General features: G+C 42.1%; 1 protein-coding gene across 1 annotated transcript in view; it reads right to left on the bottom strand.

Annotated features, from left to right (window-relative positions):
- The window catches only part of akt3a (v-akt murine thymoma viral oncogene homolog 3a), a 43,269-nt gene that overhangs the window by 11,015 nt on the left and 4,332 nt on the right, over nucleotides 1-27,922 (bottom strand). The window contains exons 2-8 of the mRNA XM_080037061.1: nucleotides 11,190-11,315; nucleotides 7,431-7,542; nucleotides 4,242-4,386; nucleotides 3,386-3,517; nucleotides 3,126-3,191; nucleotides 1,980-2,048; nucleotides 1-31 (exon numbers count right to left, since the gene is read on the bottom strand). The exon at nucleotides 1-31 is cut by the window's left edge and continues 92 nt beyond it. Coding sequence (XP_079893187.1) covers nucleotides 1-31; nucleotides 1,980-2,048; nucleotides 3,126-3,191; nucleotides 3,386-3,517; nucleotides 4,242-4,386; nucleotides 7,431-7,542; nucleotides 11,190-11,315 — 681 coding nt within the window. The remainder of the gene's footprint in view (nucleotides 32-1,979; nucleotides 2,049-3,125; nucleotides 3,192-3,385; nucleotides 3,518-4,241; nucleotides 4,387-7,430; nucleotides 7,543-11,189; nucleotides 11,316-27,922) is intronic.

The raw sequence follows: 27,922 nt of genomic DNA, 5'->3' as shown, positions 1-27,922 counted from the left end.
ACACCCGCTCTCTGGACAAATGGAAAAACAGCTGCGGGAGAAGGAGGGAGGGAGAGAGATGGAGAAGGAGAGAGAGAGAGGGATGGGGCAGAGGGAGGGAGAGAGAGAGGGGAGAGACAGCAGGGACGGCACAGCAATAATTACTGATTTATTGGAGGAAATTAGCACAACACAAACTGGCTGCCCGCACCATATTGAGATGATAGATAACGGAGGGGAGGGTGCGTGTGTGTGTGTGTGTGTGTGAGGGGTACGCGTTGAGAGGGGGTGGGGGGGGGGGCGTCTCGGAGGAGGGCGGGTGGAGGCGCTCGGCAGCTGGCGCCTCATCTAGCAAGCCCCCTCACCACACATACACACACACACACACACACACACACCTCTTCCACGTTACCCCTCTGGGCTAGGTTGGCACAGTGACGGCGTGGAGTTTTGGCGACGGGGGCCAAATCAAGGGTTTAATCAATACACCAGTCTAGTTAAAGACAGGCCGACCGCCGCTGCCTCAGCCGCCAACTCCCCCCCCCCCCTCTCCCAACTGTCTCCAGTGCTGCACTCATTAGTGGCCTAACTGGCCTTGCCCCCTGAGCCTCCGTTTTCATTTACTCCATTCTCATTTCTACCCCTCTCTGTTTTTGGCAAGAAACTTATTTTCATACTTTGAAAAGAGTACACAAGCCTTTTTTCTCTCAGCAGCTTGACCTGCTGCTTTGTCCTCTGTCTTGCCTTTTTATCGCTCACCTCACAGCCCCTTCATCTCTCTTTCTCTCTCTCTCTCTCTCTCTCTCTCTCTCTGTCAGTTGTCAATGTCACATAACGACACATCATATGGCACCAAAGTGACACCTGCCTGCTGTGGCGCACCAGTCAAGTCGTACAAATTACCCATGAGGCCAAGGGGCACACATCTCCCCATTAATTGTTCAGGGAGGTTTGCATATGGCCGCTGGAGTGATACTCGCAGACCACCTTCCTCAAATGGTGTCCGTGTGTAATGTGTGTGTGTGTCCGTATGTGTCCGTGCGTGTATGTGTGCGTGCGTGCGTGTGTGGGTGTGTGTGTGTGGTGGGGGTGCGGTGAGATGGGGTAACACGACAGGTGGGCCTTCATCAGTGTACTGGCAGCTGTGACTGTGGCAGGTTTGTAATGGGTTGTGTGTGTGTGTGTGCCTGTTTGGTCACAATTTGTCGGTTGACGTAAAAATATGCTGTGTGTGTGTGTGTGCTTGTTGAAGTATGTGTGTGTGAGTGAGTGAGTGTGTTTGCTCAGACCTGGCACTGGCTGAAGCGCCTAACTAACTGGGAGTGGAGCAGGTGACAGTTACACTGAGGGAATGAACCAAGATTGCAAAAAACGGCCCGATTAAATATCTGAGAAATGGAGAAGTGGGGGAAATCCAAACTCATTTTGCCTCCGACTGTCATTCTGGCTATATCTGCCCCATAGGTGTGTTCATAAATAGACACAAGCAGGAGATGGAAGGAACTGAAGAAGAGAGACACGAATGCAGGCGAGAGGGCCAGTTGGTGTGCAAATGAACTGAGTTAGAAAGCAATCGAACAATGTTTGAGCTGCTTCTCCAGTGTTAGCATGTCTTCACATTCCTTTGCTGCTTTGGTGTCATGCACTCACCTTTAATTACAGTAAGATACTCCATGAAAAAAATCACTTTTTTGTAACAGATAATTATAAACCCAGACCCTGAAAAATAACTATTATTTAATTTACATATTAAATCATCGAAATTAAGACAAATGAGCCAAGCAATGCATCGTATTTAAATACTGTGTGAAAATGTCAGTTTCAGCACAGCTTTGAGCTCACAGTAGAAAAGGTGGAGTGACTAATACTCGCTGTCAGTTAGTGTGGTGGAGTTGTGGTTTAACTGGCTGTTCAAAGCAGAGACACAAAGATGGGGTAACCACATACAACACAATCATCATTAAAGTGTGTGTGTGTGTGTGTGTGTGTGTGTGTCTTACCTCCCCTCCATTCACATACTCCATGACGAAACAGAGGCGGTCTTTAGTCTGGAATGAATACTTCAATGACTGCAATGTAAAGACACACACACACACACACACACACACACACACACACACACACACACACACACACACACACACACACACACACACACACACACACACACACACACACACACACACACACACACACACACACACACACACACACACACACACACACACACACATATATATAAACATAAAACCATTTAGTGAACAGTTTCATCCACTATTATTGATGTTGTATAGTACAGTCCAATGTCAATTGTGTCATTTTGTTTTTGTCAATTTGCCCCTTGTTTAATTACATGTATGACATTTCTTAATAGTAATAGTTATAGTTTATATAGTGGACTCAAATTATTCCACAGTGCTAGTAACAGTGCTAGTTAAGGATATAGTATCAACTACCATCACACAATTACTGACACATTAGCTTTTCCTTTAATTTCAGTAACAGCAGCACAGCACATAACTATTTTAACACACAAATGACTTAAAAGGTATAAATTATTGTTTTCTCATCACGGAAAATAAAACATTATATATACACACAGAATGAATGAGTGAACGATTTTGAACGCAGTGAGAAGTAACAACAGCAGGAGGAGCAACGTGATCATTCGTATCATCAAACAGTTTATGCATGTACGTAGTTGCTTATTTAAAGCAGGAAGGTGTGTGTGTGTGTGTCTTTTGAAGGAGACAGCTAAACAAAAGAACAGTTGGTCGGAGTCTCTTTGTGGCTGCAGGTGTGATGGAGTAAACTCAGATGTGAACCGTAGTTGTACAACAGTGTGTAAACATTTGTGTGTGTGTGTGTGTGTGTGTGTGTGTGTGTGTGTGTGTGTGTGTTTTCCAGGGAGTGTGATATAAATGAACAGCAGCAAATGTTTGTGTTTGTACTTCAGAGACAGAATTTAAAGCGAACAGATGCGGCTGTTAAGTTACAATTTGGTGTCTCACTAATAATTAGCCTCCAGAGACTCAGGTATAAAATCAATATGCGTGTTTGTGTGAGCACATGCACGTTTACAGATGTCGGTACACACATATGTATAAACATAAATAATTTGTGTTTCATCTTTATGAGATACTTACAGTGAGAAAGGGGTGTCTGGTGTTTTTGAGTACTCTGCTCTCTGTGAGTGTGTGAGCCACTTCATCCTGCACAGACACGGCAAAAACATTTACAATCAAACAACGAGATGAGAAGGCAGTTGAAGAGCACTCCAAGAAATGGACCTGACACTGTACAGAAAAAATGCTTCAGCACCACACATTCCAATTTCACGTGGTCCATTAAAAATACAGTAAAAAAAAAGATACAAAGATTGAGCAATATATGTTTCTGCACTAACCTTGGCTATGATGACTTCTTTTTTGAGGATTTTCATGGCATAGTATTTCCCACTGGCCTTTTCTCGAACAAGAATCACTTTGCCAAAGGTTCCCTTTCCCAGCAGCTTCAGGTAATCAAAGTCACTCATTGTCTTCGAGGAGGGAAACACAGGAGACCAATGTGAGAGACTTAATCAGTGCTTCAAGTTGTCATGGCCTTATCCCATTGTATTGTGTTCAATGTTTCTATACTATTGCAAAGATGTACAATACCTACGTTTGTGTATGCCTTACTTTGTAGGAATATCATGTATAATCATGTATTTCTACAAAATCTATTATCTATTTCTACAACAAAAAGCTCACTTTTTTTTCTCACCTGATTAACTTGCCGTTCACAGTCTGACCCTGGCCTCTCCCACTCCCTGTCTCTTTGTGCTGCCTGCATTGTAACCACATACCATTATCGATCTTGAGTGTCAAGAGGTGAAGCCCAATATACTAACGTGTTACTGTAACACGGTGCAATGAACAGTGCAGCTTGCAGGAGACCATTTAGTGTACTTGATACATCTGGTATATATATTATAGCTGTACCTTTGCCTTTGATACTCACTACATTTACAAAACTTATTTTGCGTGACTGTTTAAAAAAATTTTTTTTTAGCAAGAGCACTTTTATTTGGAAAAACTATTAACACACTTGTTATTCGTGAGACTGAGACGACCTTTAACGAAAATAGTTTTAATTGCAAGCAAGTCAGAGGTAACAACAGTAATAGTATAGCTGGAATCATTTGCGTATTTTGAGTATGGATTAAATGAGAGTGAGTATGTGTTTGTATGTCTGTGTGTGTGCGTCTGTTGTGGCGTTACCTTGCGTTTGTGGTGTGTGGTGGAGATGTCCATCTCCTCCTCGACCATGTTGTCGATGTTGGAGGTGGGGCTGCACTGGATCCTCTCCTCCTCTTGTCTCTGCAGCTTGTCAGCAACCATCTGGATGGCCTCTGTCCACTCATCTCTGGGTTTAACAACATACAACAAGACAAAAGAGACAACGCACTCATATCAATACATGCTGGCACCCCATGTTCAGAGCTGCAACAATAATTGACTGTCAAGTAGACTGCAACCATTTCGATAGATTATCCATTTCGGTATTTTCCAAGCAAGTTGTAAAGACTTTCTGATTCAAACTTCTCAAATATGTGTATTTGATTCTTTATTCTTTCATGGTTAATATGTAGGATAGTAAAATGTATTTATTTGGGGGGTTTTGACTGGTGGCGATACATAACAAGCAATCCGTATATGTCGCCTTAGGTTCAGGGAAACTGGAACAGACATTTTCCACCATTTTCGGACATTTTATAGAAGAAATGATTATCATAGAATATCATTCTGAGAATAAAATTGATAAAAATATTGCTATTGGCATTTGCATTGTTTACCTTCAACTCATTGAATCAACATCATTCTGATACAGTCTCAGACTAAATTGAGAATGTAAAGGTTAGGCGCAAAGGTATTAAAGGGATATGATATTATATCATATGTCCAATAACTGTTCTAATTAGTGTGGTGGTGGTTGTTGTTGTTGCAGATGTGCTCTATAGCATGGGCCTGATTTAAATACTTCACTGATAAAACAGCATAGCATAAATAATTTGAACCATCCAATGTAACAATACATTACACAGGTATAAAATGTAAAATTTGTCAAACATTCTCCAATACGATTGCCATGACACTGTTAAAAAATGTGTAAAGGCTTATAAAGGCGTGAAAGTGTTTTCAATTAACATGAACATCTAATTGTTCAACAGAGAGGAAACACGGTCAACAAGATAATCAACCAAATGAGCAATGATCATAAAGCAGAACTGATGCATACCAGTCTTTGCGCGTATGTGTGTGTCCGTGCTTGTGTGTGTGTGTGTGTGTGTGTGTGTGTGTGTGTGTGTGTGTGTGTGTGTGCACAAACCCATGCATTAGAACAATGCATTGTTGTTTGCTAACATTGTTCCTCCCCATTGACTTTCCATTAGCGGTGTTGTTCAACATCTGTTGAGAAAGAATGTGTGAGTTTGATTGTGTGTGCGTGTGCGTGTATGTGTGTGTGATTGTGTGTGTGTGTGTGTGTGTGTGTGTGTGATTATCACCTGTAGCAGTGTAGAGACCCATTAACTTGTATTTACAGATGATGAATATAATGCTTTATAGACTAGGCCGAGCTTTGTGTAAATATGTGAACTGCAGATATGTTTAATCTCGTTTACAGATAATCATATTGTTTATCAATTATATTTTTGATTTAAACAGAAAATGTTGAAAATGGTATGTCAGTATGTCACTGGTTTCAGAAAGAGTACTGTTTTGAATTGTTTCTCCATTGAACACGCATGCAAGTGTTACATGTTAGTAGAGAACACTACAGAGCCCGAAATGACGTGAACTCAAAATGATATTCAAATATTCATCAAAAATCCTCAGGACTCCAGAGAAGCAAGTCGGGGATTTATGAGTGTGCACTTCCAAACACATTTAGCCAGTGTAAGCTGTGAGGGGATCATCATAATAATGAAACCTGCTTTACTCCCAAACAATCACCCCTGTGTCTTTTGTTTTGTTTTGAGTTAGATGCCCATATGTTTCCTTGAGGGATCTGGAAGAACATCCATCTGAACCTAAACAGAGCAGTGTTTGTGTGTGTGTGTGTGTGTGTGTGTTTGTTTGTTTTTAAGATCTGAATCCCTTTCTGCTGCAAAGACTTCTGAGCATACCCTACACACTCCAAAACAAGGGCAAACTCAAGTTACACTCAATCTACGACAACGGAGCACTCAATTTGTGGCACCCATGATGTGCAAGTATGTGTGTGTGTGAGTGTATCTACATGAAAAGCAATGGGAACTCTCTCAAGGTCAGACAGCAGATAAATGCTCCCTCTCTCTCTTGGTTAGAGTGTTTTTTTGTATAATGAGTTTTTTTTTTTTTGCTAATGAGAGATAATGGGCCTGCCTACAGTTGGGCGCCACGCCAACACGTGCCACCCTCTCTTCTCACGGCTGGGGCTGTGGTAGCTGGAGCTCTGCCAGCACTGGTACAGTACAACTGATACAGTAACACACACACACACACACACACACACACACACACCCAGTCGTGGAGTACATACACTTCTTTTGAGCCCACTTAAACGCCCATGATGCACAGACCTATAGAGAAAAATACACACACACACGCGCACACACACACACACACACACACACACACACACACACACACACACACGCGTGCACACACACACACACACAGGGCTAACGGTTGTCCTCCTTGCACACATAAAGTAGTCAATACAAAGTTATACGTTTTATATTATATCTGAATTGTTTTTAGATAAAGCTGCATTTAACACAGACAAAGTTGGACAGACAGCTGCAACACTCACACACACATGTACATAAATAAAAACACACAAAAACTCAAAGGATGCACAGAAGCATCTGTGGTCTTCTGGGCAAAGCTGTTCATTTTCTAGAGATAAACACCTCAGCTCCTCAGAAAGGAACTGAGCAGCTGGAGAATTTATGCCAACGCTACTTGAAAGGTCTCCTTTTCACTGTCTCTATCACCCTCTCTCATTCCCACACACACACCCTCTCTCATCCCCCCCCCCACACACACACCATCTAGAGAAAAAACCTCTTCACAAATACCTCTGCCCTTGGTGATACTTTTACCTTAATTATTATTCTGGTATGTATTACGTTTTTTTAACAACTCCAGCCACAATGTGTCTCTTTTTAGTATTTAAAATTGAAATAAAAAAAGTTTTTTGAAAAAGTATGGGTGTTGTCACTGTCAGGTTGTAACCACCTCAAATGTCAATTTGTCTGCAATGAGAACAGTACAGTGTTCATTCAATAACCTCTAATAACGTCCAAGACTTTGTCTGCTGCTGGAATATAAAGTGTTTTCTTCACTGCTAGCTTTAAAGAGAGCTCTGGCTGAATATTATTGGTAGCACCTTAATTTGAATAAAGCTCTTTATAATGAACTGACCTCTCATCCGGCGAGTCCACATGGAAGGTCCTCTCGATGACTGTGGTCCACTGGAGGCAGCGTATGATGAAGGTGTTTGGCTTCGGCCTCTCCGTCTTCATCAGCTGACATTCTGAAAAAAGGCAGCCGGAGAGTGTCAGTTTCAATTACAGCAGTATATTTCATAAAAGAGGCAGAAAGAAAACAGAACTCTTCAAAGTGTACACACAGTTTGGTCCTGCACTGCTGAGCTGTACATGGATGTATTACTGTAAGGCTTGTAAGCCATGCATCAATGCCCTTTTTGGGGCTATGGGATTTTATTGGGGTTATTCTCTCTTCCTTTTTTAATGTTTGTCATTGTTGCATTTCCTTGTGTTTTAATGTCATATTCTTCATTGTATGCATTTCAACGCACGGTTAATTGAATCAAGTTGTAACACAATGTGGTATATACAATACAACTGCCTTGTCTTGCATGGGCCTTGAGCAGCAATCAACAATGGCGTGAAAGAATCTGAGCAAAACTAAGATAACTCCCCTTTAATTGACATCAAAGAAGAAAAGGCACAGGTGTGAATAATACAATGTAGCTTCAGTTTCAGGACAGTGGTATTTTACATGCTCGCTCACTAATAAAGTAGGCCTGCTGTTTGAACAGACCAAAGATATTCATGTTGAACATTATATTGACTTAATTAACTGCAGGATTAAGAAAAGATGGCAGCATGGTTTTCCATTCTTTCGTTTTAAAAATAGGCAAGAACTTCAGCCACAGATAAAAGGTGCTTCCCTGTGCCAAGGGAGGGATATCGTGTGCTGCAGAACATACGCAGCCGGCAAAAAAATCCGAAGAGACACAATTCTGTGAAAATGGGCAATACAGTAGGCCATTATTACACAAAGGCATAATACAGTACACAAATTCAGAAACGTACGCACACATAGCCAGATGGGGCTTTGAGGTCGCTGTGAGAAGAAAATGCATCTTCATTGTCCCCCCCCCCAGCAGTGTCTGTGGTTATTGGGGACAAGCTGACGTAAAAGAGCACAATGATCCATCTCCCGACCTCTCTCATTCTCTGCTCTACATATATCACCCTCCATTCCACTCCTCTGTTCTGTTCTCCTGTCTGTCTCTCCTACACCCACCTCTCCTTGCCTGTCACCTCCACTATCTATCCCTTCTTCCAATTACTTTCTGTTTAAGTGTGGCACAGCACAGCACGCCATTGGCTCAGCCTAAATATAGACAGCAAGGTTAATGACAACATCACTTGGTTTGTACTGCACAACAGAGTTTCAATGTAAAGTCTCACACAAACACAGAAGTTACTACCTGACCGGTGACCATGGCCTGCTGGGCTGCCAGATAACAAGGTCATGCTATGGGTTGATGCCAAAAACAGTCAAAACCCACAAATCCACATACACACACATACACACATAACAGTGGTATTGAAGTTTGAATGTTGGCTGAAATTGGGTTGTTTGCCACAGCAGGCAATTGTGAAATCTGTGTAGCAGTTTAGTTGGTGTAGGTGAGTGCATGTGTCAGTGTGTGTGTGTGTGTGTGTGTGCGTGCGTGTGTGTGTGTCTGTTAGTGTGTATATGGGTGTGTGTGTGTATGTGTGTGTTTGTGACAGGCTTGTATGTATGAGTCCCTCTGCAGGGAACAGGCCTTTACCATCTCTGTTCCATCTGACCACTTCTGTTGTTCACACACACACACACACACACACACACACACACACACACACACACACACACACACACACACACACACACACACACACACACACACACACACACACACACACACACACACACAAATAAACAAACAAACACACATACATGTACACACACACACGCCACCTGGCCTCCCAGCTTTGGGCAACAGATGTGGCAGACAGTGCCAGCACTGTGCCAAGCAGCCGGGACCGGATGTATGGCCTGGCTTGTCCTCCTCACAAACTCTGTTCCTCTCCCCCTTTTTCCTCATTCTCCAGTCCTGTCTTCTTGGTCTCCTCCTCCCTGTCTGTTCGGTGCTGAGATCCACCTCTCCCTCCCTCATCCTCCCTTCCTCTCCCTGTATATTTCATCCACATAAGCCTCACTCTCCAGTGCCTCCATCCCTCTATCCATTCCATTTCTATTCTCCCTAATCATCCCTCCATCTCTGTCCTCTCTCTTCTTCCTTTCTCCTCCCCACATCTCCAGCCTTCTCTTCCTCTGCCCTCTCCGATCGACTCCCATCGCTCATTCCCCATACGTGTCCTCCCTTCCGGACTCCTATCTCTCTCTCTCTCTCTCCGTCCTTAGCTGTACCATTCTTTATCATTTTCTCTGGGGTAATCACCTTGGATTCTACCATTCGTCATAATTTTCCTTTCAGTATTTGGCCCTAATCTCACACCTGTACTCTCCTCCATAGCTATCCTATCGCCCTCTCCATCACTGTACTGTTCTTTCTGAAGGTGAAACACCAGCACACCAGCAACACCTGTAATTCTATTCTTAAACCCCAAAACAGGCTCCTCGCAACAGTTAAATGTAGCTGATGCTTCTGACTACTAATAAGTTATAATTGGATAAATATTTTACCCAATGCCCGAAGAAATAGTACTAATGTATATGGGGTTCAAATAAGGTCTTAATATAGCCATATTATTAAACTATCAGTATTGACATCTAGTCTGAATCAGTGCACTGTGTATATGAGTGTAATAATCAGTGATGTGATAGCTAGACTAGTACAACAGTAGAAAGCAGCACAATAATTTTGAAATCAGTTCTAAATAGCATTCAAAAGTGGTGTAATGGCATGTCCAGCATACACCAAGTTTTCCTGCTGATCTGCATTAATGATATGATGAACAATGAGAGGTGATTGTGTCGGTAATGAGACACAGACATTAAAAATGAATCTTGTCAAGTCATTAGCTGGTTAATTACACATGTCAACAACACTGTGGAGCTTGTTAACCAGGTGTAGACAGATGAGATACTGATAAATGCTTAATTAGAGCCCGCAGCGAATTCTGTAAAGCAAAACCAGCGCTGCGAAGACTGATGACTGACAAGACACTTTGACACGCCATAAGTGAATCTGATGCAATAAACTAGCATTTATCAGTGGAGCCAAACACAAAGAACATTTCAGCGACATCTCATGCCACTTTACATGACAGAGGAGATTTGCAAGGGTATTTAAGAAATATAAAAAACATAATTGAGAGGATATGGGTCACTGTATGTCTTTCAACTGGAAGTCATGGTGTTAATTACCTGTTGAAGTATCCCAGAGAAAGTATCTGATTCCCTCCCACTGTCTAGTATTAAAGGTATATTACTTTTTGTCAAAATCAGTGAATATCTCCTCATGATCCACCACCTGTTTGTGTGCTGAAAAAAACCCTTTCTTTTTCAACAGGCATATTGCTAGCTATGGTGACCCCCTTTGTTATCATACCCTTTGTTTACATACCAGTTTACAGAGCCTAGGCTGTGTATTAACACCAGGTAGCGTAGGTGATTTTGACAACAAGCATTCTCCAGAATCGCTGACTCAACCTACATCTGCGATGTTTCCTGCATGGGTTAATTAAAGCATGTGTCACAGTTTCATTGTCATTGTTCATTTTGAGCCAACAGAGGAAAATGCAGGGTTCGTGGGGGCAGTATATACAAAAAACATGCAGGTGTTTTGGACACATTGCTTCCAGTCTATCCACATACCCCCATCAGGCTTTTTTGATATATGTTGAGTAAGCAACGTACTTGCTACAGAGAAGTTGTTCAGGGGGTAGGGCAGGTCTGCATCCTGAGGTTTCTCTTTGTAGCCAATGAAAGAGCCGTCTGTCTTCAACAGGAAGTAACGTGGCCGCCAGTTCTTTATGTATTCACCTGGAGAGAAGAGATGGATACAAAGACAGGGAGGAATATTGAAGTCAAATATTTGAAAGAAGAGACTTTGTCCATATAATGTAGATCATGAGGGATCAACAGTGCTGGTGAAGCTGAAGGACATAGTGCAGTCAGGGGTAATGAGGATTATGAAGATGATGATGTATAGAAAGTATTAATAGGAATTAATGACCATGGTGATGATTTTAACTACAGATTTTATTCCCGAGACAGATAAGAGCCGGTCCAACGCTCAACTCTCATCTGTCCAAAGGATATCACACACATGTACACGATGTAGTGTTTACACAGAGTATCTCTATGACTCCCACAGTGCTTGCCAGATTCGGATCGGATTAACATGTTAAAAAATGACAAAAACATGTTTACCAGCACAACAACCAAAACTGTCCATGCCAGAAACATCATCTGGCTGATACATGGGCAGGTGTCGAGGTGATGACCCTGCTAACACACACACACAACTACACATACACACACACACACACACACAAACTTATGAACTCACAATTTAAACACACACACACCCGCACACGCACACACACGTCGCACACACACACACACACACAAACACACACACACACACACCACTGGTCACCTCCGGATAAGAGAGAAGAAGAGAAGTGGCCATGAGCTAGGATAAAGTGAACGGAGATGACATGAGATAAGATTACATGTAAAGAATGACCCCTTCTTAGACCGCAGCAACAAATAACAACATCTGCTGAGCAGCTGGTGCGAGTATTACCCAACTGGCTGGCACAGACTGGCACTAAGGTGGCACAACAGCTTTATCAGATGACCCACTGCAGGATTACATGAGTGTCAAACATTGCCACACCACACAGGCGGATAACACGTAATGGAAACAGCATGGACACACACACACATGGATTAAAGTGCACAAGGGAAGTTGAACGCGTACAATGAGCACAAATACAGGGATAAAACTATGTGGGGATGTGCAGAGTACGTGGCTGATGTTTTCACTGTAATTCCAATGAAATAAACTCAACACTTTTTCTAAAGCCTGGAGCTGTGTTAACCTTCTTGTTTTGAACAACAGAAATAAAAAGCAGAAGGTACCCAAATGTTCCCTACTTCTCGAACCCTTTTAATTAACCAGCCGTTTCTCGACACGCACACACGCACACACGCTGAGACACCTTGTGAAGACATACTTATAGACAAGGATACATATGCGGTTGCATGTATAAACACACACAGCTGATAAGAACACAAATTCTCTCTCACATACACACACACACGGGTAACAGCCCTGATCACCTTGCTAAAGCTAATTCACTGGGAGAGGAGATAAGGCTGCATGTGTGTGTGCGTGTGTTTTATTTGTGACATCCATTTAAAGTGAAAATGACAGCAGGCCGTGCTCGTTAACACGTCGCAGATAAAACACCTGCTCCGCCGAAGGGGCCATGCGACTGCGGGGCCTGCCAGTACCTCTGGGTGGTGCTGGTATAGTGGATGTGTGTGTGTGTGTGTGTGTGTGTGTGTGTGTGTGTCTGTGAGTGGGGGGGGGGGATCGCGCCTGATTCCAAACAACCAAACAGAAGCGGAAAGAGAAACACAGATAAGATAGTTAAGAACATGCTGTTGGGTGCCATTTGTTATCAGGATGACCAAATCACATCTCTACTCTTTCAATATCTATTTTTCTCTTTTTTTGCACACATCCACCTACTCTCCACTCCTCTCCTCTCCCATTTCCTTGTCCTGTTCTTTCAGAAACAAAGCTTTGGATCACTTGCTTCTGATAAACAGAGTGCTGTAAGAAAGGTTGAATGAGAAGGGGATGGGAGGAGGGATGGAGGGAGGCATTCAGAAGTGGAACGGGAAAACGAAGGAGTGAGTGAAAAGAGAATAACTCATCAATTCTGACCAAACCACAACTGTATATAACACTAAGGATCAGGGTTGCATGTAATCTGTTTAGCACTAAGATGTGTATTGTGGGGTTTTTGCATACTATTTTATACATACTACCTGAAAAGATATGCAGTTAAAAAAAAAAGCCTAACTACATGGAATCAACTTAATACCAAGGTAATATAATATAATGCAAGCCAGTTAATGGTAATGGTAAACTTTATTTAATTTAAAACTTAAAAGTATTGTACAGGTGTTTCTATTACTGTTTTAAAAGTCATGTTGCTTGCAATGAAATCTGGAAGAGTGAAACTAACTTCAAAGTGAATAGGAGAAAGAAATGTGTTGACTGAGGAAAATAGTTGAGGATAAACAGAAAGTTAAACTGATAAAACTATTATAAACTGGCAGTGATGACTGGCTTGCTGGTCCAAGTCCAGTCATTTCTCTGAGTCAGTTTCTAGATGAAGTGTCCAACCAATGGGAGCCTGTGGTTGGCTACTTCATCGCTCAGCTGTCCAGTACAACTGAAAACATTTAAGCAATCCTTCTGGCCGGGCCTAGACAGTGTGGAATGTGTGTGTGTGTGTGTGTGTGTGTGTGTGTGTGTTTGAGTGTGTGAGCGTGTGTTTTTGTGCATGTGTGTTTGAGTGTGTGAGCGTGTGTTTGTGTACATGTGTGTGAGTGTGTGTTTGTGTGCATGTGCCTCCACTGGGGGCGGGGGAGGGGGCAGCCAGGGGTGGCACAGACGGAGAGAGGAGATGGACAGTTGTCCACACATGCCGTTCCAAACAAACACAGGCATGCGCACGCACGCAACCACACACACACACACACACACACACACACACACACACACACACACACACACACTAACACAATTCACTTTCGATCGTTCCAATTCTCCCAATGATCCAATGGTGTTCTGTCAAGCTATCCCGTCTTGGCCCTGCCTGTAATGAGTCCAGCGAGCTCTCCCACTCTGGACAGCTTGTCTGGGGAGCCACATGTCTCTAGTTTGGACTGCTGGAGAAAAACAGAACAGCCGGTCTCCTTCCCACACCATCTCTCTCGGACTCCTCACTTCGGTTTCATTTAGTTTTCCTGCACAACTTTGCTTTTCCCTTAAGGCCAATTAGTAAATACGACACTATACAGTGCTTAAGACAACAGGATTCACTTGCTTCTTGTAACGATAAGAAAATGGTGATACAGGACAACAAGACTGATGTGAAGATCAAAGGAACAGCGAACAGTTAGGATGTTAAGATAAATCATTTTGAGGTGTGTTTAAATCTGGGCTAAATGTGTTTACAACACAGGCAATGATAGATTTGTGCAGTAGTTCTAAAGTGCTCCCTTCCATCTAGTTTGATGGCTTAATATAGTTTTCAAAAAATCTTACTGTTCTTATTTATTTTACTGTAAGGAAAGCATTAAGTAACACTGTGACTGATCTAAATAGGTATAAAATAATAATGACTTTTTCTTACTTAAAGCTCCCATATTGTGCAAATGCACTTTTCCGATGTTTTTGAACATAATTATGGGTCTACGGTGTGCCTACAGACTGCCAAAGTATCAAAAAAAAGAAAGCTCTCTCCTTTTCTCACTCTCCCCCTCTCCACCCAATATACTCCAGTCAGAATTCTCCCCGTTTCTGACGTCAAAAACTGGAAAGCCAGAAGCAGAAGGGGGGAGCTCAAAGATTGTATATTTACGAGGGGAGCTGCAGCTCTTTTTAAAAAATAGGCCATTGTGAGATTAGCTGAACATCAGCATAGTACAATAAATTATCTGAAAGTTTTTTTCAGCAAACAATTGAAGAAAAACATATTAGGGACCACTAAGACCATATAATATGGTGTATAATAGAACCGAAAAGTGTATAATATGGGAGCTTTAAGTCAAGTGATTGACTACATAAGGGACAGTAAAAAAAAATGTGTCAACCTTTGCCCAGGTGTAACCCTCCAGACCTTTCGTTGTCAGCTTCCTTGGTTATGAGCCACAAAAGGGAGGATTAAAAAACTAATCTTGACTTTTTAAAAAGTTATTTTGGAATTTCTAGGAGAAAATAAATCTTGTTGGCAGCACATCCACCGGTTGCAGCTTGTGGAATTAGCAGTAAAGAGACAGCGATGAATCAGCTGTGACTCTGTCCGTTCCAAGCTTTCTGATTGGACAATTACAACAACACAGTGACTAAACTGTCATTCAATTAGCAGACTGATTAACTATTCGTTTCAGGACAGAGGGGGAAAGGGGAGAAAAATGAGAGAGAATGAAATGCATAGAACAAAAAATAGGAGACAGTCAGGTACAAATGGTGAGGCTGAACTTCAGCCAGCAACTAAATACAGAAAAAGTTGCACAAACTCTTTCCATCTCTCCATCTTACACACACACACACACACACACACACACACACACACACACACACACACACACACACACACTCCTTCAGGACACCGGCACATACAGTACACCTCTGCTCTTCTGTTTTCGGATGCAGAGAAACTAGACAGACAAAAAAGCAGGAAAAAACCTTGACGACAATTAAAAAAACAACTCCGTAACTATGTGAGCTCACCAGCCATTTGTTAATCAACCGAAACAGGGATTTAATTTAATGCTTTGGCCGAGGACTGGAGCTGATATGCAGATGGCGCGGAGACGGGGCTGTGTGACTGGCGCTGTGGGAGCTGGAGGGGTGGTGTGTGTGTGTGGTGGTGTGTAGAGGTAGGGGGGATGGAGAGAGGGTGGAGGAGAGGCTCTGCCACGTTCCAGCACATACACAGCAGCTCACCGGAAGGGAGGAACCACACGCACACACATGCTCACACACGTCCAGATACACACACAGTCTGTGTTAGTGTTTGGCTGTAATGGGACAGAGTAAATAACAAATGTACTAACCAAGTGCCGACTGATAAACTGACTGAATAAAGAAAATGATAGCAGACGACTTAGTTTACCTAGATTTGGACTTTTTCCCCAAATAGGCTAAGTTATCGTGGAAGTAACTGTTATTGATGTAATGTAGGAAAAAGTTATGATATACAAATCAATACTGCACAGCGTAGCAGTGTAGGGTTTTTTACCATCACACAATACAGGACGCAATCAAACAGATGGGAGTGTTTGAGCAGAAATGTTTGGCCGGCTGCATGAGCTGATGTAGGAAAAAGGTCAATACAGGAGATTATATTTTTTTCTTAATATTATTATTTTTTGACATAGGTATATATCAGGCAAGTAACAAATGGATGAAGTAAGTGAGGTAAAGGTGAAGCACTGGGGGTTAAGAAGAATTTCCAGTAAGGTGCTTGAATAAGACATCTGTCTCAGAGTCTGAGCACTAGCAGAGAGCAGCAATGCATGTTGCAGAGCTGCGCGGGACACTTGGAGTCTTTCTTGCGGTTCTAAAACAGTGTTAGAAGAAATAGAAAGATAGAAGAAAAAGGCCTGTTTCACAATCTGCATAGTCTATATCATTGTGTATGTGTGCATTAGTGAGAAATCGGATGTGTGCGTGACCCCAACCCCAGCAGTTCTAACTCCAGTCTGCTCAGACATCTTAAGGGGAATCCAGGCTCTTTAAAAGGCAATCCACTTAAAGTGCATTAGTCTCATTACCACATCGGGACTGGACTGGTGTTACGGTTTGTTTGTGTCCGTGTGTGAATCGGTGCTTAAAATACATGACTGACAACATTAAAGTGATGCTAAGGGCTACCTGTAAATGTTCAGAAGGCAATTCTCCCAACCAAGTAATGATCATATTACCAGACTGAGTTTAAATTGGTTTGAAGCTGGGGCTAGCTGGGTTTAAAGTGTTAGTGCTGGAGTAATTGTACAAGCCTTTGGCTGTGAGATGAGACTATATGGAGGCAGCAGCAGACTTGAGATGAAGAGGATGCTAGAGTGGATGATGAGGGATGAGAAAAGGCCTGAGCAAGAGCCTGAACGAGAGAGAGCGAGCGGTTAAGGCAGTGACAGTGACATAGAGTTGGGACATGGCAGGGCAGCCACAAGGCGGCCAGATTGAGTGGAAACCCATGGGAGTGTGGCCATCCCCTGGGGGCCACTAGGAGATTTCACCCAGCCAGCTGCACACAGCCAGAGCCTCCTGGTAGGTTGTGCTGGATGCACAAATACACGCACACACACACACACACACACACACACAAATTGCCCTGGTGCCCCTCTGCTCCCCCAGCTGGTACTGAAGAAGGCGCACACACACGAGCGGGCATTTTTATGGCTATACTTGTGAGGACACTCATTGACACAATGTGTTCCCTAGAGCCTAACCTTACCTTAACCATCAAGACTTATCGCCTCACACCAACCCTTACACTTAACGTAAATCTAATTGTACCCTGATCTTTAAAACCTATAGTCCTCCTAACCTTCAAACAGACCTTTAAATACCTGTCCCAAAGTCAGAACTGGCCAAAATGTCCTCACTTTTCCAAAATAGTTCTCACTCCCAATTAACTTAACTACTAAATAACTATTAAATTGCCACTTAGAATTCTCATTATTTAAATTTCCCTTATCCTCTTGTCGTCCTTTATTTCTCCTATATTCCAATAGTCTTTTTAGTGCTCCTGGCCTGCAGTACTACTACAATCCAGTAGATGGCGGTGGCTCCTTGGAGCATGATGGCCACCGCTGTGATGCTGACAGAGTTGAAGAGTGACTGACAGAACAGCCAAAACGCCACTCATCCTAATCCCTCTCAAAGCACTGGTGTGTGTGTGTGTGTGTGTGTGTGTGTGTGTGTGTGTGTGTGTGTGTGTGTGTGTGTGTGTGTTTCTATAGCTACACATAGGCCTACTGTATACGAATAAGATGGGGGCCGTGTCAGTTGCATAGATAGTGGTCAGTTGGTGTACATGTGTGTATTTGTGTATAGGGTCGTGTGTTTCTACATGGGTGTTTGTTCATGTGTGTTTGTTAGGGAGGAGCAGGGTCCGTTGCTTTCTGAAGCACCCTAGGATTAGTGCGGTGTTAGCATATTAGCATCTTAGCTGGAGGGCTGCTACTGCTCAACACCACCTGTGCTAGACAGGACGCCTTGGCTACCGCACCCCCTTCTATAGCCTATAGTCACGCACACACACACACACACACACACACACACACACACACACACACACACACACACACACACACACACACACACAGCCTACACATGCGGTGGATGAAGGTCATTTCGCCAAAGCAACTCCAGGACTAATATCTCAATTCATTACTGTAACTTATGTATCAGTCTCTTGATGTATATTATTATTACAACAAAGATCTTTACTTTGCCTCCCTTCATTTTTTTTCTCACATTGAAATATAATTATCAACCTTATTTTTTTAAACGTTATAGGCTATTCAAGGTGAAAGTTCAGCAAGTGTGTGGTTTATTAAGCGAGCTGTCCCGCTCTGAGCCGCTCCGACCAGACCCGCTCTGCTCGGTGGAAATGAGGCATTAGACCAGGGAAAGGGAAAGATGGCTCACACAAAAAACAAGTATAGGCTATAGCCTACTGCAATAAGTCAATGTCCTGTCCTTTATAGGCCTACTATTGCAGTGAAAAAGTAAGGAAACTGATTCAATCTCTTACAAACAGTAGTATATAGCCTATGTATTATAGATAGAAGAACACAGTAGACCTTTATTATTAAATAAAAAATGCATGTTTATATCTGGATCATAGTAAACCCTATGAAGAATATTAAGCACAGTAAGATGGTCTATTTCCACTACATCCATAGCCTACTAAGCCATCCACCCACCCACACACAGGCCTACAACTACCAAGGCATAACATGCCATTGAAAACACAAAGACTGATCTGTTTGCGTGTCAAGAAGGTAAACATACAATACGAGTAAACCAGTACAAAAAGTTGTTGCTTTTAAACACCCAATAACATTAGGAAGGCCATGCTGCTTGTGTTCAGAATGCAGTGGATCCAATGTGATTAGGAAAGGCACACACAGCCAATGAACAGGCTAATCAAATTTAACTGATTGCCGATATATTGCTCTCTCTGTTCTCTCTTTAGGATGGCATTATGTGTTGGCATAACTGACTTCTTTATTTATTTTAACATCATTGAAATTCACATTGAATAGATTGTATTTCTAAAACACTATATCCTTTTCTATATGTATATATATAAACGTATTATTGAAATGACATTAAAACCTCATTATCGCTAAAAGACAGTCGGATCTGTTGTCGTCATAACTTTCAACCAAGGATGTATCTTTTTCTTTAACCCATTGATGACTATGGCAATCTAGGATGCATGTCCTTAATGCCTGAGGGTTTTCTGAAAAAATAGTACGAATTGTCAAGTCTACCAAAACCTTAATATCTAAGCCTGTGTAGCACATAGAAACATGAAATAAAATACATTTAAAAGTTAAGGTTCACATGTTGTATTTAAACATGCTCCCTTAGCGCTTACAAACCAACAAATATTTCTAAAAATCGTCAAAATTAGATGAATTAAAAAATTATTAAATATTGTTAATAAATAGATGCAATGTGTTGTGTGATTTTCGTCAGTAGTCTATAGTAGACCTTGATTCTGCGCACCAAACGCCACTAACTGTTCTGTCGCCGACATAGCTGGCGTATTTTTTTTATTATTTTTTTAATTTTTAATTTTTTTGATTGACATGATTTTCGGCAAACCACACAACTTTTGGGTGGTCACGTGGTCTTAAAAAAATCAACAAAACCCACCTCATGTGTATTTGAACCAATGACAGTGCATTCAATGCTGGGAATGCCATGAAAATTAGATCAAGTAATAATGCTGCACGATGCAGCATCAGGCAGGAGAGCCAATGTGGCATCGCGCAGCAGCCGTCATCAATGGGTTAACAGTACTTTTAGGCAAAAAAATGTGTGTATTTTGTGTTAAAATATTAAAAAAGAAAATTTCAGTTTAAAGATTTTTTTGTGCTGTGTAAGTGCCATGTACGTTATTTTTTATTCACTAATTTGATAATAATAATAATTCCATTATCGCAGCGAGTGGAGTGGGTTTCTTAGAGGTTCCCCATTTAAATCTGACATTCATATTCAAATATTTAATCTGTTCTTTTGCATCATTGGATCAAAACCGTCCAATCAGAGTAAGGCAGCTGGACCAATCGGTCAATGAGACTAAGTGTTGATAGGAACAAGAAAGGGAGGGTCAGGAGACAGACACAGCTGTCTAACTGTTGACTACAACAGACAGGCAACAAGGAGTGTATGCATGTGTGTGTGTGTGTGTGTGTGTGTGTGTGTGTGTGTGTGTGTGTGTGTGTGTGTGTGTGTGTGTGTGTGTGTGTGTGTGTGGGAGGGAGGGCCCAACCCTGTCCAGTTGAGCAGTGGTGAACAGGTGCAAAGCTTTGTGCATGTATGTATGTGTGTGAGTGAGTGACTATTATTCCAGAGTGGTTGGTTCTGTATTATTAATTCAGAAATGTTGGGCTGGGGTTGTGGGCGGCAGCTGGCGTTACGTGTGTATGGATGTGGTTGTGTGTGTGTGTGTGTGTGTGTGTGTGTGGACAACATAAGACCCCCCTGGTCTTTTGTGAAGTCCCCCCGACCCCCTCCCTTTCCTAGAGCAGGAGAGAGGCATTGTGCTATATGTCTCCCCTGTCTGCCTGTTAACTTGTACACATGCACACTCCCAAACACACACTAGAGCACAATAGCCCAGCCCAGCAGGCAAGAGTAAACAATCAAGTACTATACCCCAACTACTGTCAAGTGCATCCCCTCACCCCAAACACACACAAGCGCAAGCACAAACGCACACACACTTGTCTTCCTATTCTTCTGAGGACAATTATTGACATAACGCATTCCCAAACCCGTTTCCCTAAACAGTAGTCCCTGATGGCCATATTTTACAGAGCCAACATCAGGGAAGGCCTAGTGCAATAGAATAGACAATGCACCTTTATTCTATCTACCTTTATTTATTTAATAAGACTTTATCAAATTAATTGATTCATTAATAATTAAAACCTTATAAAATTCAAGTTCAATTTTGTTTTTCATTTAGTATTATAAAATTGTTCTATTTTATACAATTCTGTAAAATCCGGCCGACCTGCTCTCTAAATATTACAGAACAATATTAATTGAAAAACCCATATGGGTTGACCAGTGGGGACCAGGCAAATTGTCCTCACAAAGATAGTATCTTGCATGCTCGCGCACACACGCGCACACACACACACACACACACACACACACACACACACACACACACACACACACACACACACACACACACACACACACACACACACACACACACACACACACACACACACACACACACACACACACACACACACACACACACACACACACACACACACACACACACACACACCAACCCAGCTGTCTAAAGGTTCCATTCATGTGTTGCACTGAAGGCCTACGGTAAGTGCTCTCCACCTCACTAACTGCTGCTCTCTGCTCTCCTCTGTCCTGCCTGCCTGGCTACCTGTGTGTCTGTCTCTCCACCTGCCCAAGTGAATGCCCATCTGTCCATCATGGTGCATTTACACTGAGTGATGTTGGAGCGGTTTTCCCAAACCCTGGACCATTTTTCTTTGTGTGGACAGGTAAAACCAACAATGAACCACAGTGTGACACCTCTATCTGCTCTTGATTCATGCTTTCAAGTGATTCAAAGCATATGGTGTGTTGTGGGAGGACATACTGTAAGTACACCACATGGTTTTATCCGGATTAATGCAGTTTCATGGATATAAAGAGGAGTGTGATAGGCTCCAGTTAATCATGCTTGTAAAAAACTGCCTTATCCGATCCTCTCACAGTCAGTCATGCTCCATTGTGTGTAACTGAAGTGCCTTAGTAATTGAAACTGGAATCATATTTGATTTTTGGCTCATGTGCTGCTAGAAATCCCTCATATGAGACAGCTCACCAAAACACTGTCTAATAAAAGAGATACTTGTCAGCCCATGTGACTTTTGTTTACAACATGCCCTTTGCTTGTGAGTAGGCAGTTAAACTTGAACTACTGTAGAGTTTTGGAATAACAGTATTCCACAGTATGATCACAATTAGGGACTGATATGTGACTGTCTGTCTGTCTGCCTGTCACACTGAGGTGACAGACAGGTCAGTCTATCTCAGACAAACACTTCTCCCTCCTTCCCTGAGGGCTGGTGTTTGTCATGTTGTAACGTCTGTCCTCTAAGAGGCTGTTTTTGACAATGTGTCCACCTCAGCTGGCCGACACCAGGCACTTGATCCCCTGAAACAATTAAAAGAAGCAAAGATGAGATGACTATAGGTGTGTTTTATCTTGTGATCATTAGAAGAGGAAAATAATACACATTTACATTTGTGTGATGCTTTTATTTGGCGGTATTCATTTTGTATTACATAAGTTCCATTTTGTGGAAATATAAGTCAATCCCCAAAGAATCAGGAGCTGAACAAAAGTGTAACTTTTAAAAAGTATTTCATCATTCCAATTGTGATGTTCAACGATACCAATGACATGTGAAAAGCGCACTGACCACAATAAGATTACCATATGTAATGGTATAGTATGGTATAGAAAATAGACATTGTGAAACTCCTCGTGATAAGTAAATAAACTATGCTATCTTCTTATGTGAAAAAAGTCTCTGCTTCTCCATTATTGGTAAAATATACAAAATAATATGTGAAACCCCCAATAATATTCATCCTCTCTGAACTTGCCTGCCTAGCCCTGCAAGACACCTAATGAGCAGCCTGTTTTCCCAGATCTATTCAAATCCAAGATATTGTGTAGGAGCACTCAAACCACGAAGCAATATCTGAATATGGCAGATGTTGGTCCTCTTTTCTTCCCCCTCCAAAGTCCTCTCATACAGACGTCTGCCATTGAACCTCCAGCTCCAGCCTCTGTGCTGTGAGACATCTGCACCTCACTCACTCTTTCTTTCTTTCTATTCCATCTCATCTTTCCTATGTTTTATACGCACACACAAGCACACACAAGTAGAAGTCTTTTCTTGACGACAGATGGTGAAACAACAATTGTACAGTCTTGAAAAAAACAAAACAGAGACACACACACACACACACACACACACACACACACACTACATGCACAAACAAACAAACACCACCTCTTTGTCCTCCTGTCCCTTTGTGCCCAATCTCCTGTCAGATGTCTTGATTTGTTTCTTACAGCACAGTGTATGCATAAGTGTGTGTGTGTGTGTGTGTGTGTGTGTGTGTGTGTGTGTGTGTGTGTGTGTGTGTGTGTGTGTGTGTGTGTCCCTCTTTACCTTGGTATATTAGACACAGGTTTAATGAGAGCTTGGTGAGGTGCGGGTCCCAGCCAGTGGAACATATGGGGGGCATTTAGCCCCCTCAGAACATTGAGCCAAGCCTCGCTGACATGATTACCACTGCCGTCCGCTTCCTTGCGCTAGTGTCAGATTGGGAATGGGGAATTTTGTCGTGGACAGCTAATTAATGACTGGAGATTGGCAACCGGAGACAGAGGAGGCTGAGGGAGGATGAACAACTCTGTCACAGTTTGGTCTCTCCTTTTTCTCTGTTTTTAATCAGGCCAAATAATCAAGACTCTGTGAAACATGCACACACAAAATACCTGAATCTACACACATGCACACAAATGTTCCACGCATGTAACATGGTTACAGCATGTTCCATTTTCTGGTTTGTTAGAAAAAAACGTCATACTGTATATTTGTCCTTCCTTTCTTAGAATATCCCAATATTGATCACATTTGAGCCACTGCACGGACTGTACACACGGTTGTCACTGTATCTTTGTGAATGCACGCATTTTATTCAAGGCTCACATGTTCAGCGTGTCTGTGTGGCGTAGCAGGCTGGAGCTAGTGGCTTAGTTAATCCTGTCAAAGACAGATTACAGGTGGGAAGATATAAATAGACTGGCTGTCCCTTTAACCTGGCCCCTGTGACATCGGCATTCAGCTTAACTATTAAGTCAGGCATTACAGGAGCAAGCTCAAACCTAACCCACGAAAGGCAAACCCATAGTAGACGTTTATTTACTCGTGACCAAAATGTGACCAGATGTTTTAAAAGGTTGTCACAGAATATGAACAAGCTTTTACTGTATTTTTACATTACATCTGGATGCTAGTGCTGTGCCATCTGTGGCTTTTCACTACCATTAACAGCCCTCATTTGTTCTGGGTATGATGTGCAATAATAATGCTAATTTATATATTGTTCCATTATAATTAATTCATGCTAATGTCTTGTGTCAATTGGATTAAGATAGAAATGTAGTATGGGAGTTTACATATATTAACCGTTAATTAAGCTGATTTTGGACAGTGAACGGTAATTTGTTGCTGACAAAGACGTATTTTTCAGACAACGACAGCAGTGTTGGTATGTTGCTATCATGTCCTGACACAACTGAATAGTGGGTCCCCAAATGGCTTCCCAAATCGTTGCTAACTGGGCCGACCATGAAACCTCAGTAAGTGGCTCTGCTTCACATAAGTGACCGCTGTCTTATCTGACAACCATCAGAGTAGGTATTTAAGTCAGGAACAATAATAACATCTAAATGTATAAAAGTGCCTGCAGCAGTATCCTCAAACAGCTGTTGTCTTAATGGTCTCCCCATAAGCTTCGGTAACATAAGTTTCTCTCTGGATCTGATGCTTTACAGATGAAGCAACAGAGCTGTGCTACTGTAGCAATGTGAAGAGGAGAAAAATCCAACTGATGTTTCAACTACACAATGGTTGTCCAGTTGCTCTTGGCAACCAGATTTCGTCCAACATAATTTATCGGTGGTGTGATTTCCCCTGTAGAAACTACTCTTTTTGTGCCAAAAAAAACAACACACCTCTTACTGTAAAATCATCTGCTCAGGTTAATTATTCTTTCACAAGTTGAATTAAGAGTGTGATTTAAAATAATACAATTGGGGTCAGATTAATCCACAAAGAAACCTGTAAAAACTGAGCGACTTGCTTTTGGGGGAATCACATTTTCAGGACTGAAATGAACAGTAAATCTCATGTAGTGTCATTCTCACTTTAGTTATACTACAGTAATATATGATATACTACTTACTGGAAATGCAATGACGCTGTCAACTTTAGTAAGCAATAGGCTGGCAACCCGCGCACTGTTGTCAGCCTGAAAAGCCTGCTTAAAGATACTGTCAGACTGTGCTTTTTCAATATTTAATAAAGGAGCCAAAGGAGTGTATATTTGATTATCTATAGTTCCCGTCTGATACTGGAGAAAAGATAGTTTTTTGTGACCTCCAAAACAGCAGCATTTACCAGAAATGCTCCATTATTTTGTACCTTAGTACAGGACATGTATGGTTGAAGAAGACAATATGATATTAAATGATCACTCTGGTCTAGAGTCCTTCTCCTGTCAGCCACCACTTACAGTAGCTGTTAGCCACTAGACACTAATCTGTTGGCCTAAATCAGCCAAACCAACCCCCACAACCTGCCTCCTCCAATCAGCCCAAAGCCTACTCCAACCAGGCTACAATAACTCAAGATGTTGGACTACACACCAAAGTCTAATCTGTGTTTTAGCGTATTTAAACATAGAATCTGGTTTCAGCTGAAACTTAAATTGCTTGGAGAACTAATGACAGAGCTGCTGCAGCCAACGGATGGCAACTGAACACAATAGAAACATGTAATAGTCTCCTGTGGAGTACTTGTGTGTATGTATGGGAACCAGTTAATGAGTACATTGATCTACACAAGAAACCCTCGATTCACAGGAATTCAACGATGGAAAGAGTTAGGAGGTAACATGTGCAATAATATATATATACAGTATATATGCAACAAGTGGGAAATCAAAAACTCATAGATTATTGTTTGTGTGTTTTTGTATTTGGGTAACAACAGTCAAAAGGTCTAATCATTTATATATTTCCCAAAAGAAACTCTACATTAGGATGATTTTCTGCCAGCAGAAGACATACAACATGTTTGGTGATCACAATTAGTACTTATCAATTGTAATGAATAGTGTTCGGATGTATTTCAATGACATTTTGAAATATTGGATTTCGACATTGCTTTTTACAGTGGGTGATAATCGATACTATATAATAGTTATTATAAAATAACAATCGAGTAAAGTGTATTTGTGTGAATGAATGTGCATGCATCCCTCCAGGCTGTGTTCATCATGATCCTGAGCTACAAACTAATCCCATTAATCAACCTCTCTTCCCTTCAGCCCTTCTCTTTTTCTCTATCCAAGTGATTTTCCCTCTGCAGTGATCAGCACACCAATTCACTGATCCATTCATTCATTTATCCAAGATGGCCGCTCACTCTACATTAGTTCATCCACTCACCCATCCATTAATCCATCTCTCTGTTTGAATGGCCTGTAGAGGATGGATGCTTTCTATCACTTACCACTAATCCTATTGATTGACTGTGTTTGCAAAGTTATACAACCTTAAACCAATCTTTTAGTTCAGAAATTGCACATTATATTGTTTGTATCTGGATGTATCTGTAAGTTTGAGGAACATTGAAAAAAAAGTGTGTGATGTTGAACACAGCACAGTAACAATGCAGTTAGGTGGCACACATTATATTATCATCTCTTCCCACCCCTTACTCTGCCTGGTTGTCAAAAGTTATTCTAACCAACAACAATGGATACAGAAAAGATAGATAACCGATAGATTGTTACCCATCTTTATTTCATGCACAGTTTGTACCCACTAAGTTGCAGATCTCTTTTACATTGGAAAGTTGTCTGCCTCTGTTGTCTTCTGGCTGTATCTGTCAAAAACTATGTGTCTCTCTGCCTGTCTTTTTTTGTGTAGGTTCTACAGGCTTGTCTGTCTGTTTGCGTCCTGCTTGCTGTCTGTCTGTCCGTCTGACTGTCTGGCCGACTGCCATTCTCTGCAGTGTCGAGTGAGTCATTCTTGGGACAATGGAGACAGTTTGTAAAGCCACACTGGAGCGTACACTTCCTCCGGATGTGCAAGAGGATGCCATTCATAACAAAGCCAGCACTGTCTGCCTGTCTGCTACTGCCCTGGATATGCATGTGAGATTGAGAAACAGAGGGAACGGGAAAGAGGAGTAATAGGGAGATGGAAGGAGAGACATGGATAGATAGACGGACAGAGAGAAAGAGATGGTGAACTGCAATAAAAGGGGGGTGAGTTGTGTTGACAGGCTCTACAGCGGAGGGCAGGACAGCAGAGGAGGAGAGGAGAATAGAAGGGCGACACAGCAGACAGTGGCGGTGGCAACAGCAGCAGCAGCGGCGGCAACGGCCGGTGATTGATATCAGAGATCTGGCACTGCCACCTGATCCAGCCAGCCAGCCAGCCTCCAGCAACATTGAACTCACTGAACTCACTGAGCCAAGATGGCCGCCTCACTGCACTGCACCCAATGAATCCCGCAGCAGCCCAACATATACAGTGTGGCACATATATTTCCCAGAGGGAGTGAGTCGTAAAGAGATGGAGGGTAGAGAGAAGAGAGTGGAAGAGACAGCTTAAGATACAAGACCACGGCAGCAACGTAATTAAATACTGCATCATGCTTCGTCATGTCCAATACAAAATCACTTCAGTATGAATGTGCCTATAACCCCCCTGACCCCCCAGGATTTTTACCCG

This window comes from Ammodytes marinus, assembly GCF_949987685.1.
Source record: "Ammodytes marinus genome assembly, chromosome: 11".
NCBI lineage: Eukaryota > Metazoa > Chordata > Actinopteri > Uranoscopiformes > Ammodytidae > Ammodytes > Ammodytes marinus.
Note: the sequence above shows the minus strand (reverse complement) of the source record. Positions and strands in the feature narration are given on the sequence as shown.